This window comes from Tachyglossus aculeatus, chromosome 3 (genome assembly GCF_015852505.1).
Source record: "Tachyglossus aculeatus isolate mTacAcu1 chromosome 3, mTacAcu1.pri, whole genome shotgun sequence".
NCBI lineage: Eukaryota > Metazoa > Chordata > Mammalia > Monotremata > Tachyglossidae > Tachyglossus > Tachyglossus aculeatus.
In genome coordinates, this window is record NC_052068.1 from 33,574,115 (window position 1) to 33,587,190 (window position 13,076).

A 13,076-nucleotide genomic window follows, 5' to 3' on the forward strand; every position below is an offset into this window, starting at 1 on the left:
CACTATAAGCAGGGAGGCAGGAATAGAAATATCAGAGAAGATGGACTTCAATAAATTCATGCATCCATAAGTGCAAGAGGGGACTGGAGTGTTGATAAGAATCAGGGCACTCTTCAGGATACCATTAAAAAAAATAAAGGATTGTTGGAGGAACTGGGAGTTTGGGAAGACTTAAGATGGGGAGGACTGAGGACTGGCAGCTACGGGGAAGAAGAGAGAGTTTCCAGGCCTTGGGAAACACTTGAGCAAGAAAGATGAGGGAGCCAGAGCAGGGGAGAGCCAGAGAGTGGACTTGAGAAGAGGAACAAGGAGGGTAAGCAGGAAAATATGTGGGGGAGGAAGTCCGATAAGTAAGGTGGAGGGAAAGGAGAGTAATGAGACATTAAGTCCATGAAGGTATCAAGTAGGATGGTAAATTGGCCATCTTGGTGAAATCCCAGCTCCCCCCAACCCCCATCAACAATCAATCCATTAATTTTATTCCTGTAATATAATCTTCAGGCCTCCAGGCCAGTTCAGCGAAGAGGTGCTAGATTTGTTTGAAAATCCCTGTGTGTGACATGCCCTCTTCCTTCCCCCTCACTGCCCAGGGCAGAGGATGTCATGGGGCTTTGCTCCCATATTGATGTTTTCTCTCTCTCTTTGGTGTGGCTCTTTCTGCTAACTCAGACCAGAGGGCTTTAAAATGAGAAACCTCAGGACTTCGGCCAACGGAAGTCTTCCTCACAGTTGTGATGTTGCTGTCTTTTAGCAAAGCAATAGAGAAATCAGAGGACATTTTTTGTGCCTTTTAGGGAAAATGGTGACAGCCAAAACCTGAAGTAAAGTGTGTGCCGTAAGTTTCAACCCAAATAGACTCCAGAAGAGGGAGTGGAAATTGAGGGGAATTGGGTAGAGACAGTGAAGACCCAATGGCTGTCTTTCAGTGTCAGCACTGAATTTTCCCAGTTTCAGGGTTGCAAGTTGACATTCTCTTTGGGCGGGAGAGAACATGATAGCTCCCTGATAAATGAAAGTTTGAGTATTTTGAAGAGGACCCGTAGATGAACCGGAATTTGCCCGGCTATTGGAACTGTTACTTCAGATTCAGGGACACCATATTGGAGGCCTAAATACTATAGATGTAAAAAGCACGTATTAGTAAATCCTTTCCCTGGCCTCATTAAACCTGATATTTGTACTTTCAGCAGCTATCTGATTGTCATGAAAAGTCTGCAGAATAATCTGAGAACAGTCCCTGGCCTTTGACTAAAACTCAGCACCCTCAGCGCTTAGCAAACTCAGCTCGCCTGCCGAGATGCTGGGAGTCTGGCAGTTGAGACTTGAAAGCCCTAGTGTGTTAGCCCGCAAAGTGTTAGGAGGGGACTTGAAAAATGCCCTTGCGATGGTCCCTATGGTATAAAGTCTCTTTCTGAGCTTCAAGACGGACCTTTTTCCTTCCTGAGCCTACCCGCATCCCACAGAGATGGCTAACCGCAGTCCTACAGATTGAAGTTGAGAGTATTCACCCTCAGGCAGATTTTCCCCAAACTCAGAGCCTGTTCCAGCCTTAAGCTGAGCGAGGACCTTGGAATGAGTAGGGGACATAAGCCCCCTGCGGGAGATGTGTTACGGCAGAGGGGCTGATGACTGTGAGCTTTGGGTGGCAGCAAATGGCATGATGAACAGGGTCCTTTCTGGTCTTCCTTCTTAGAATGTCATTAGAAACACTAGGCTGCCTCACCCAGTCCCTACTACACATAAGTGTTGTTGTGAGAGCCAGGACTTCTTTGAGAGAGACTTCCCGAGCTAGTGGATGATACAGTTCTCCTCCCTTGAGGTTCCAGGAGGTGGCCAATTAGCATCCCTTCACTTTGCTTCTTCCCTTTGTTTTCCAGCTGCTTCCAGAACTCACGAATCCAGATGAGCTGCTCTCATATCTGGACCCTCCTGACCTGCCCAGCAATAGCAACGATGATCTTCTTTCTCTCTTCGAGAACAACTGAAGTTCTGCTTTTTTTGTTTGGGTTCCCTCTTCCTCCCTCCCCACCGTACACCCCTCCCCTACCACACACACAACACACGCACACACGCACACACTCACACAATTGTCCACTCTGGGGTGCATCTCACTTGAATGAGGTGCTCCCAGCTAACTCCTTCTTCAGAACTGCTGTGTGAAAGACACGGGAGAGAAAATAACACACAGAACCACCACCAATGCCTGAAGGGGCCAGATCCCTCAGATGGCTTATCCTCTCTTCCAATCTCCCCTCCCAGTTCAAAGCCTAAACTATCGTGCAGCTATTTTCTGACCACACTCATTACAGTCCCATAGAGAGAGCTCCGAGATGCCCACCCAGGAGGAATCCTGGCCTACCAGCAAGCGAAGAAAGATGGATCCTCGTCTCAGAATCACCTTCCAACCCAGTGTTCTTCCATTTCAGAAACTGGAACTCCCTACTCGGTCCCAAAAAATCTCCCTGGAGTGACTGTGGAGCCAGGTGGAGGAGGACAAAGACTTTTGGTCACAAATTAGAGAGAGAGAGAGAGAAGAAAGCGCACAGCACCTTGTGCAGGAAGTCAAGAGTTTTAGTGATCGCTGTTGATGAAGATGACGATAGTAATGATGAGGAAGGAAGACGCCTGAAACCACCATCACCCACAATGAAAAAAGCACAAATCATTTGCTGAAGAAAAAAGGAAGGGGTTGGTTATCTTCTCTTGTCTGCCCCACTTGTGGTAAAGGGGGGATCCTCAGTTTCTCTGAGCTACTGCCAACTTGAATGTCTCCTCCAGGTAGCAGAAATATATCTAGATATAGCTCTGCTTCCAAGTCCACTGCACAAACACAAGACTCCGAAACCACAGAGAATGGGTGCAAACCATCAGCCCAGCTCTGGAAGTAGAGTTTTGGTTTCTACTTTCGGTTCTGAGGGATTTTCTGTATTCCATACTACCAAGTGCCCTGAGGGCTGGAGGGAGATTGCCCAGAGGCCAACGGGTACCTGCCGAGAGCCTTCGGTTTCCACAGCCAGCAGAAGGACAGCGACAGCCATATCGTCCTGCACAACGTGGGGAGGGGGAGAGCTAAGCTGGTAAGAGCAAGGCAGGCCCCCGGAAGCGGAGGGGACGGTGACTCTTAACTTCACTCCCACCTCTTTTATACAATTTTGAAAAAAAAAAAGCATCACTGAGAGAAAGGGGCATTGGAATTGAACAACAAATCGCTTCTCTTTCATTCTGTTTCCTTTGGTTCTTTTCGTCTCCAAGACTGTTACATGTAGAGTCCAGCTCCTCTCTCTCCCACTTCCTTCCCCATCCCCTCCCCTTTACTTTGTGTCGTATTCTAGCTGTCAGGATGGTGGGTTGCGTTGCGTTCATTGAGGAAGGAGGTGGGTCTGGGGTGAGCGGGGATTAGCCATCGCTCCGTTATTGCAGTGGCCCATGATGGGACCCCATGTCACCCTGGCTCTTGTCCCACGTCCGTCCGTCCGTCTGTGCTGCTTGTGGGGCTACCTCTCCTGCATGAGCTCCCTATAGCTTCTCTGCCCATTGGCGTGTGCTCTGTGTGTGTGTGTGTCTCTCCCGCGCTCCCTTTGATAAACCGTGTACAGTAGCTGTGTAAGACGTGCATGCGTGCCAACTTCACCTGCGTGGAGCTACATTTCAGCTTTGCCCCATGTACAGTTCTTCCTTCTTGGTTACTCGAATCAATTTGACTCTTCCCACTCAGATGAAAAATGAAGTCTCTTTTTTTCTTTCCCTCTCTCTTTTGGTAGGATCCCAGCTGTCGCATCCTTCTTTTCTTTTTTCTTTTTGTTTTTTTTGATGTGCCAGCTGGATTTTTAAAACTGTGTTTCTGTCCATTTTAATATATGATTTTATTTTGGATTACTTTGTGATGCTGTAAATGGGCATGACATGGGCTTCAGGTTCAGAATTGGCTTGGGTCACTTGAGTTTGTAAATGCTTTGCTTTCTTTTTTTGTTTTGTGGTTTGTTTTTTTAATAAAGTTTCCCTCTTCTGCTTTCCTCGTTACTTAGCTATGCTAGTCCACAGCTCCCCGCTGTAGAAATTACAGGAAACAGTGGTTTGGCTCTTTTCTTTCCAGTACTATCCAAACGGTCAAAAGGTTTGATCTAGAAAAGCCGCCATCGGTTTTACTTTTTCAAGATTTTCAATGAAATGCTGTTCAGTATGCAAAATCAATTATTTTAAACATCGCTATTGTAAATATCTCTGTGAATATTTTAGTATTGTCTGTGATCATTTTCATGACCTGGTTATCCTTTGCTGGTGTTTTTAAATTACCTTGCCTGAAAAAAGTCCTAAAAAATGGGGCGGGGGGGAGGGTCTGCAGGGGGGGAGGTGTTTCTTTTATAGAATAAGGGTATGAAATGTATTTTACTTTGAACAACAGTCCGCCATCCGTACCCATTTCTCAAGTCAATTGGCAGGAGAGCAAATGGCAAGAAAAGAATAAGGTTCAGTGGTCCTCACGCATTAGGCCCTCAGTAAATACTTCAATTGATTGGCCGTCCTTACCGACTCACCTGTTGCAGTTGGCGGAGCTCCACACTGCCAGGGCGGATGGGAAAGGCAAGCAAGACAGGAGGGAAGCAATCGATCTGACTGCTCGGTTGGCTGTGTGGCCTTACCTTGCTGCAGAGATCGGCCCCACTCCACCTGGATCCAACACCTCTCGCTCGCGGTGCGGAGAGAAAGCTGGCTATCGCCGAATCCGGGATCGGCGTTTCCTTCCTACAGAAGTTCGGACATCCTTCCCCCTTCCCCGTGGGTGAGGGAGCCCAGGCCAGATCAGAGTGCGAGCGACTGGCAGGTGTCTCTCCTCTTCGCTTTCCCCCTGGGTGGCATCACCCGAGGCAGGACGCCGCTCACCAGAAGCTGGATGTGCCGCGCCCGTCAATGGTGATCACCGTTTTCGGTAACACTGCCCTGCCCGTTGTTTCCCCAGGCCCTGAGCCATTTTGTCAACCTAAGGGATTTTTCTTTCGAGTTGAGCGTGGCCATCTCATAGCAGAAATGTTTAGGACCGCTCTGGAAAATTGGTCATCGCGCAACCGCTAGGATTTGAAGTGGCAAACCTCTTGAGACAAACAGAAATGGAAGGGTGCGGAGAGTGGAGACTGGCAGAGAGGGTAGAGGCTTAATTAAGTGTCTGATTTTTTTTTTTTTAATCTGTCAAAGGCTTCTTTGCACAATGGAGTGCCCTGAAAGTGACAGCTTCGGATCAGGTGGATAGAAATGCTTAGAACCTAGGGAAGGTTAACAGGAGGTATGTTTGGCGGGGTGGGTTGCTGGGGTTGGGGGTGGGGGGGGAATCTTTTTGGTCTTTACTTAACATGCTGTTGGGAGTTTGCTGCATGTTCAAGACTATCCCTCAGCTGAAATCAGGCGCAGTGTATTTCCCAATGAAAAAGGGTCTTCTCTGTGAACATTTGAAAACCGGGCCTATTTGAATATGTTCACTGCCATTTCGCAAAACTTGGTGGGTGGGAAAGAAATACTAATTATGATGAGCATCATTTTTAAGCTTGTATCTATGTATCAAATTTTCAGTAGCATTATTTTCCGATTTTTTTTTTTTGAAATATATCGTTTCCCCCCTATGGAAGCCCTAAAAACCCACAGAGATCTACAGCTCTGCTGTACTGACAGGACGTAGGACTGGCAGATGTATACTGGTGTCTGCAGCAGAGACTCAAGGGACGTCTGTACATATGTAAATGACAAATAGAGACGTGTTAACAGAAAAGCATTCATTTTCCTTGGAATGTGCATTGTTTTTATTTTGCAAAAAAAAAAAAAACAGCTTGGAGCTCCATCTTATGTGGAAAATGGATCCTGTTTGTTAGCGTTTGTGAAGTCTCGGCCTTCGTTTCACTTATGTAATATACTCTGACCCTGTGTGGAAAGACATTTTTGTTTTTTGTTTTACCTACATGTAATATTTAGCTTCAGTGTACTAGTCTATCACCTGTGTATTTTTAGGGTGCTACAAAAATAATGAAGAAAATGAGGGGATTAAAAAAGATTGTAACCAAATTCATACTTTGTACAATTTTTGATATCATGATCAGAGGAGAATTCAACACACACACATACCACACCCACACACCCACAAACACACACAAACACCCAATCAGAAGTAACAAGCAAAAATGGCCATTGTCTTTGTTTGTACATTGTACGTACAATTCAATCATTTCATACTTAAAACTGGTCAGAAAAACTAATTGTGATTTCTAGTCTTGCAAAACTGTATGTAGTTAGATGATGTGACAACCTAATATTTATCTAATAAATATGTATTCAGATGAAACCTGTATATTAGGTGTTCATGTGGTTATTTTGTATTTAAAGATCAAATTATTTGACTATTGCTAGACATTTATATACTCTGTTGTAACACTGAAGTATCTCATTGGCCCATGTTATCTTTTTTTCTAAATAAATTTGCAAAATTGAGGTTTGGTGAATTAGCCATTTTGTAAATACTAAGGATTTTTTTACAAACCAATGAGCAGTTTGTGTGTTGATTTTTTTAAAACCGCTCCAAACCACCAAGTTCAGATTGAAGAAATGGAGAACTGTGGTGGCAATCATTGGCATGAAGTGGGTAGAAGGGGAGAGAGACCGAAGTACACTTTGTATTCCCCAAAGCCAACAGGCACAAATTCAATCTTCCGGTGATGGACAACACCTCAGGCTATGCAGTGTGTATTATGCAGGTCATCCACGGACCACGCTCCTTAGACTGGCCGCAGCAAAAGACTCTGAAATCGTTTCGCGTCCTGTGAGTCACTACAGTGGGGTTTTGTCCCTTGTGTCGGTGTGTGTGTGCGCGTGTGTGATCTGTAATATGAGATTCTTGTCCGGTCTTTTCTGTGGAGAATCCATTTTGATGGCATTTCATTGGACGTTCAGTGCACCAGCCCTTTGTAGTTTTTTTCTGGGTTATCAGTCTCCTGTGGGGGTTTCATTGTGATAATAATGAAAAAAAAAAAACAATCAGAACTACGGATTGGAATTCAATTCGGAAATCAGATTCGTAGATAATTGATCTCACCACAGATACCTTAAGTGGGGTGAAAATGGCATCTGGAAATAAAAAGGCGGGTGGGTGGGAACTTTGGAAAGAAGCCTACAAACCAGAAATGATTTGAAGAGGAACGGGTGGGTGGGCTGTCAATACGGTACTATTACTGCATTAATAAAAGGAAAGACTATTAACCTCACTTATGCTTCTGTCTTTAATGCCTTACAACATCAAATGTCACTCACAGTCGAGTTAGTCACAAAGTTCTTGCATTCAAGGAGCGCCCCTTCCCTCGATCTTCCTAGGCTCTCGTCGTCTTTCCTAGAGAAGTCAAAACCAAGGAATCTCCAGGAATATCTGCTTGCCCACTGCCCTCATACAAAGTTTTCCTCGGCCCGTACAACCCCCATTCAGATCTAGAAAAATGAGGCAAATTCTCTCTTCATTTGCTGCTTGGCATTCTAGGAGTACAGGAACTGTACTCTCCCAAGGTCTTAGTTCAATGTTCTACACAAAGTAAGTGCTCAGTAAATACTAATGATTTCAACTAATGGTTGAAATAAACCATTTTATTTCAACTAATGGTTGAAATAAAAGAATGCCTCCCTCAAGGGGTCTCTTTTTTGCACGCCTTTGCCACTGGGAAAGCTTCTAGTCAATGGAGGGCTTGGCCGTAATCGAGGGTGGTGGGGTGAGGGAAGTGAATTTGAGGAGTTGCTCTGCCTGACATTGTATATGGAAGGAAAACAGGACCCGCAGATCACCAGTAATTCTCCATCTCCACGAAGGATCGTAACGAGAAAGCCACCAGGCACTCCACAGACCAACCGCTCAACTCGCCCTCGTGTTTAATTTGCTGGCTCACGGTCCCAACGCCGAGGAAGGAAACCTGCCGACCACCTTCATTAGACTCTCATGTCCCTGCCATCACACGTGCCATTTTTACTGGCAGGAGCATCGTCTTCTTAAATTAAGGTGAAATAGCTCTATCTAAATAACCCCCGCTCACAAAATCATGTCTGTCCCTCCTTCCAAACCCTGATCCCTTTCTCCCTAAAGCCTAGAAGCAGCCTGACCTAGCAGATAAAGCACAAGCCTGGGAATCAGACGATCCCAACTTCTAATCTCGTCTGTGCCCTGTGTGACCTTAGGCAAGTCACTTGGCTTTTTTAGGCCTCAGTTACCTCATCTGTAAAATGGGGATTAAGACTCTGAGCCCCATATTCATTCATTTCATCCAATCGTATTTATTGAGTGCTTACTGTGTGCAGAGCACTGTACTAAGCGCTTGGGAAGTACAAGTCGGCAACATATAGAGACGGTCCCTACCCAACAACGGGCTCACAGTCTAGAAGGCGGAGACAGACAACAAAACAAAACATGTAGCCAGGTTTCAAAATCGTCGGAATAAATAGAATTATAGCTATATGCATCATTAACAAAATAAATAGAGTAGTAAATACGTACAAATAAAATAAATAGAGTGATTTGGGACAGGGACTGTGTCTGACCATAAAAGCTTGTATCTACCCCAGCGCTTAGCACAGTGCCTGGCACCTATTGAGCACTTAACAATTACCATGTTTAAAAAACACAAAATGTGGGATTTTCAACAACCCCACCAGCAGATGTGTTGAGTTTTTTAAGGTGTAGTGGGTTGTGTATTGGTGTGTGTGTGTGTGTGTGTTTGTAAGTATAGTTCATAATTCTGTTGTCAGTGTTATAGATTATGCAGGCAGAAGCCAACCCATTCCTGCAGGAAGTGTGTAGAGAGAGCCACACACCCAGTCACAGCCTTAAGTAAAAGTAGGATGACTCCACCCCTATAGCAGAGAGAGGGCAACACCAATTTCAAAAATCTCTTTCCGCAGCGGAGAGAGGGCAACACCAATTTCAACAATATCTCTTTCCACAGCTGCCATCATTGAAGATGACCCTCAAAGAAGAAGAAGAGCCAGAGAAGCAATGAGAAGCAGCTTGGACTAGTAGAAAGAGCACAGGCCTGGGAGCACAATCCTGGCTCCCTAACTTGGCTGTGCCTCAGTTACCTCATCTGTGAAATGGGGACAGGGTCTGTGTCCAACCTGATTATCTTGTATCTATCTCAGCACAGAGTACAGCCTGTTGTGGGCAGGGATTATGTCTCTTTATTGCTGTATTGTACTGTCTACTCACGGTAGGTGCTCAGTAAATGTGATTGAATGAATGAATGAATGAATGAATACAGGGCTTGGCACAGAGTAAGTGCTTAAATATTAAAAAAAAAAAAGCAGTGTGCCTAGCAGTAAGATCTGGAGCCTGGGAGTCAGTGGACCTGATTTCTAATCCCTGCTCTGCCGCTTGTCTGCTGTGTGACTTTGGGCATGTCGTTTAATATCTCTGTGCCTCAGTTACCTCATCTGTAAAATGGGGAATAAATCCTCCTCCTTCTGACTTAGACTGAGCCCCATGTGGGACAGGAATTGTGTCCATTCTGATTACCTTGTATCGACCCCAGCATAACATGCACAGGCAGAAGTCCCCAGTTGCCTGCTGTGTGACCTTGGACAAGTCATTTCACTTCTCTGTGCCTCAGTTACCTCATCTGTAAAATGGGGATTGAAACTGTGAGCCCCATGTGAAATAAGGACTGTGTCCAACCCGATTTGCTCGTATTCACCCCAGCACTTAGAACAGTGCCTGGCACAAAATAAGTGCTTAACAAATACCATGGTTATTATTATTACCCCAGTGCTTGACACAAAATAATAATAGCAATGGGGTATATTATTATTATATTATATTATTATATTGTATCATTTTAAATCTATAACACCAACACTATTATTATAACAGTGACAGTGACACAATGCTTTACAAATACCATTAAAAAAAACCCAGCCAACGAACCAGCATGTGAAAAAATGCCTTTAATACCAACTTTAAATGAATTCACCCCCATGAAAGAAGCCAAAACTCCTGAAACTGCTCGGGGTGCCAAAAAGCAGGTACAGTGTCTTCTTAGTAGCCTTACCAGTCCCTTCTTCATCCTGTGGATGCTGCTAAAAATGTTGAAGGTTGAAAAAAATGCCTCTATGATCATTCTTTTCTAGGAGAAAGGGGAGAGAATTGACTGCAGAAATGAACATGGGTTGTTATCCACTGCTGTAGACATCCTAGCTGGACTGATCCCTGAAGAACATCATGAACAACACAAGCCTAGAATCTTAATGTGGCTTTAGACCAGAACAGGGCTTATCAAATAAGAACTTTGCTGTGTATCAGAGATGAAAGTGAAGGAACAATGTCACTGTTGCCTGGTTTCTGAAGACTTCACAGAAATGTTGGATGTCAGCAGTATTGTCTACTACAGCCCAACCTGAGTGCTTCACTCCTCCAACATCAACTTAGTCACTGAACATCAATTTCGTCTATCTAGCCACTGACATCTTGTCCTTGTTCTCCTTCTGTCCCTTCATTTGTAACATACCACCATTCTCTCCACCTTCAAAGCCTTATTAAAATCACAACTCTTCTAAGAGGTCTTCCCCAACTAAATCCTCATTTCCTTTGCTCACTTTCTCTCTGCATCACCCGTGCACTTGGATCTGTACACTTAAAACATTTGCTATTCAATCCATCCTCAGCCCCACAGCACTTATGCATGTATCCATAATTTATTTTAAAGTCTTTTTGCCCCTCTAGACTGTAAGCTCCTGGTAAGAGGGGAGTGTGTCTACTCTGTTATATTGTACTCTCCCAAGGGCTTAGTACAGTGCTCTTCACCCAGTAAGCACTCAATAAATATGCTTAATTGGTTGACTCACCATTCATTCATTTGTTCAGTCATATTTATTAAGCACTGACTGTGTGTAGAACACAGTACTAAGCGCTTGGGAGAGTACAATGCCACAATACACATACACATTCCCTGGAGAGGCAGACATCAATATAAATAAATAAATTACCATTATGTAACATAAGTGAGTTGGGACTGAGAAGGTGGAAGAACCAAGGGAGCAAGTCAGGGTGATGCAGAGGGGTGTGGGAGAAGAGGAAAGGAGGGGCTTAGTCTGGGAAGGCCTCTTGGAGAGATATGCCTCTCTAATATCAAGAGACTGTGTGTCTTGTTTCACAAGGGCATAACATTTAGTATCTGTCTCCCCTGCCTTCTCAGCAAATTCACTAAGGGCAGGGATCATTACTAATGCTATTGTACTCTCCCAAGAATTTAGTACCCTGCTCTCGGAGTCAGAAGGTCATGGATTCTAATCCTGGCTCCACCACTTGTCTGCTCTGTGACCTTGGACAAGTCCCTTAACTTCTTGGTTACCTCATCTGTAAAATGGGGAGTAAGACTGTGAGCCCCATGTGGGACGTGGATTGCGTCCAACCTCATTAGCTTGTATGTACCCCAGCACTTGGTATAGCTCCTGGCACATAATCAGTGCTTAACAAATACTAAAATACTAATACTAAAAAAAGGAGTAGGAGCAGTTTCCTCTCTCTCTGCAATGCCTAGTTTTTAGATTTCAGGATCTACTAAAATACTAAAATACTAATACTAAAAAAAGGAGTAAGAACAGTGTCCTCTCCCTCTGCAATACCTCGTTTTTAGATTCCAGGATCTTTAAAACATCTCCAAACCAGGTCCCACAACACAGGAGTGAAAGTTTAATCTATGCGGCCTTCTATGAAAGATAGCTTTGAATGAGAGAGAGAGAGAGTGCGCAGACATAAGTATGCATGCACATTATCTCCTTTGTTCATTCACTTATTCAGCTGTATTTATTGAGCTCTTACTGTGTGCAGAGCATTGTCCTAAACTCTTGGGAGAGTATAATAGAAAAATAAACGCAATGAACTTACAGTTTAAGGTGAAGATGGACATTAATATAAATAAATTACAAACATGGACATAAGTGCTATGGAGCTGGGAGAGGGGATGAATAAAGGGAGCAAGTCAGGGCAATGCAGAAGGGAGTGGGAGAAAAGGAAAGGAGGGCTTAGTTGGGGAAGGCTTCTTGGAGGAGATGTGCCATCAATAAGGCTTTGAAGGGGAAGAGAGTACTTGTCTGTCGGATGTGAGGAGGGAGAGCGTTCCAGGGCAGAGGCAGGATGTGGGCTAGGGGTCTGCAGCGAGTTAGGAAAGATTGAGACACAGTGAGAAGTTTAGCATTAGAGGAGCAAAGCGTATGGGCTGGGTTGTAGAAGGAGAGTAGTGAGGTGAGGCAGGAGGGGGCAAGGTGGTGGAGTGCTTTAAAGCCAAAGGTGAGGAGTTTTTGTTTGATGTGGAGGTGGATTGGCAACCACTGGAGTTTCTTGAGAAGTGGAGAAACGCATTGTGAGTATTTTTGTAGAAAAATGATCCGGGCAGCAGAGTGAAGTATGGACTGGAGTGGGGAGAGACAGGAGGCTGGGAGGTCAACAAGAAGGCTGATGCAGTAATCTAGGCAGGAGAGGATAAATGATTGGATTAACATGGTAGCAGTTTGGGTGGAGAGGAAAGGATGGATTTTTACTATGTCATGAAGGTGGAACTGACAGGATGTAGTGATGGACTGAACATGCAGGTTGAAAGAGAAGAGTCAAGGATAACACCGAGGTTATGGCTTGTGAGACAGAAAGGATGGTGGTGGCATCTACAGTGATGGGAAACTCAGGTGTAGTACAGGGTTGGGTGGGAAGGTAAGGAGTTCTGTTTTGGACCCATTAAGCTTGAGTTGATGGGAGGACATCCAAATAGAGACGTTTTGAAGGCAGGAGGAAATGTGAGACTGCAGAGAGGGAGGTCAGGGCTAGAGATGTAGATTTGGGTATCATCTGCGTAGAGGTAGTTTTTGAACCCATGCTTTGCTGATTGGTGAATCCCATCTCCTGCTTGAAAATGTCAGTTTCCCATAGGATTCTAGGAAATGTAATCCTTCTGGGGCTTGAGAAATGGCATTCCCCTAAGAGGACTGCAAGAATAAATTTCCTACTCCTCCTTCAGTCCTCCTCGATTGTAGTTCTGCTTCTACCAGGGACTTGAATAGCTCACTGTCAACTCTACCGA

General features: G+C 44.6%; 1 protein-coding gene across 4 annotated transcripts in view; it reads left to right on the top strand.

Annotated features, from left to right (window-relative positions):
- The window catches only part of ZMIZ1 (zinc finger MIZ-type containing 1), a 538,822-nt gene extending 535,043 nt beyond the window's left edge, over positions 1–3,779 (top strand). For all 4 annotated transcript variants that reach the window (XM_038743493.1, XM_038743494.1, XM_038743496.1 and 1 more), the window contains one exon: positions 1,878–3,779. In XM_038743493.1, the coding sequence (XP_038599421.1) occupies positions 1,878–1,985 (108 nt within the window). In that variant the 3' untranslated portion in view covers positions 1,986–3,779. The remainder of the gene's footprint in view (positions 1–1,877) is intronic.
- Positions 3,780–13,076: the final 9,297 nt, after the last annotated feature.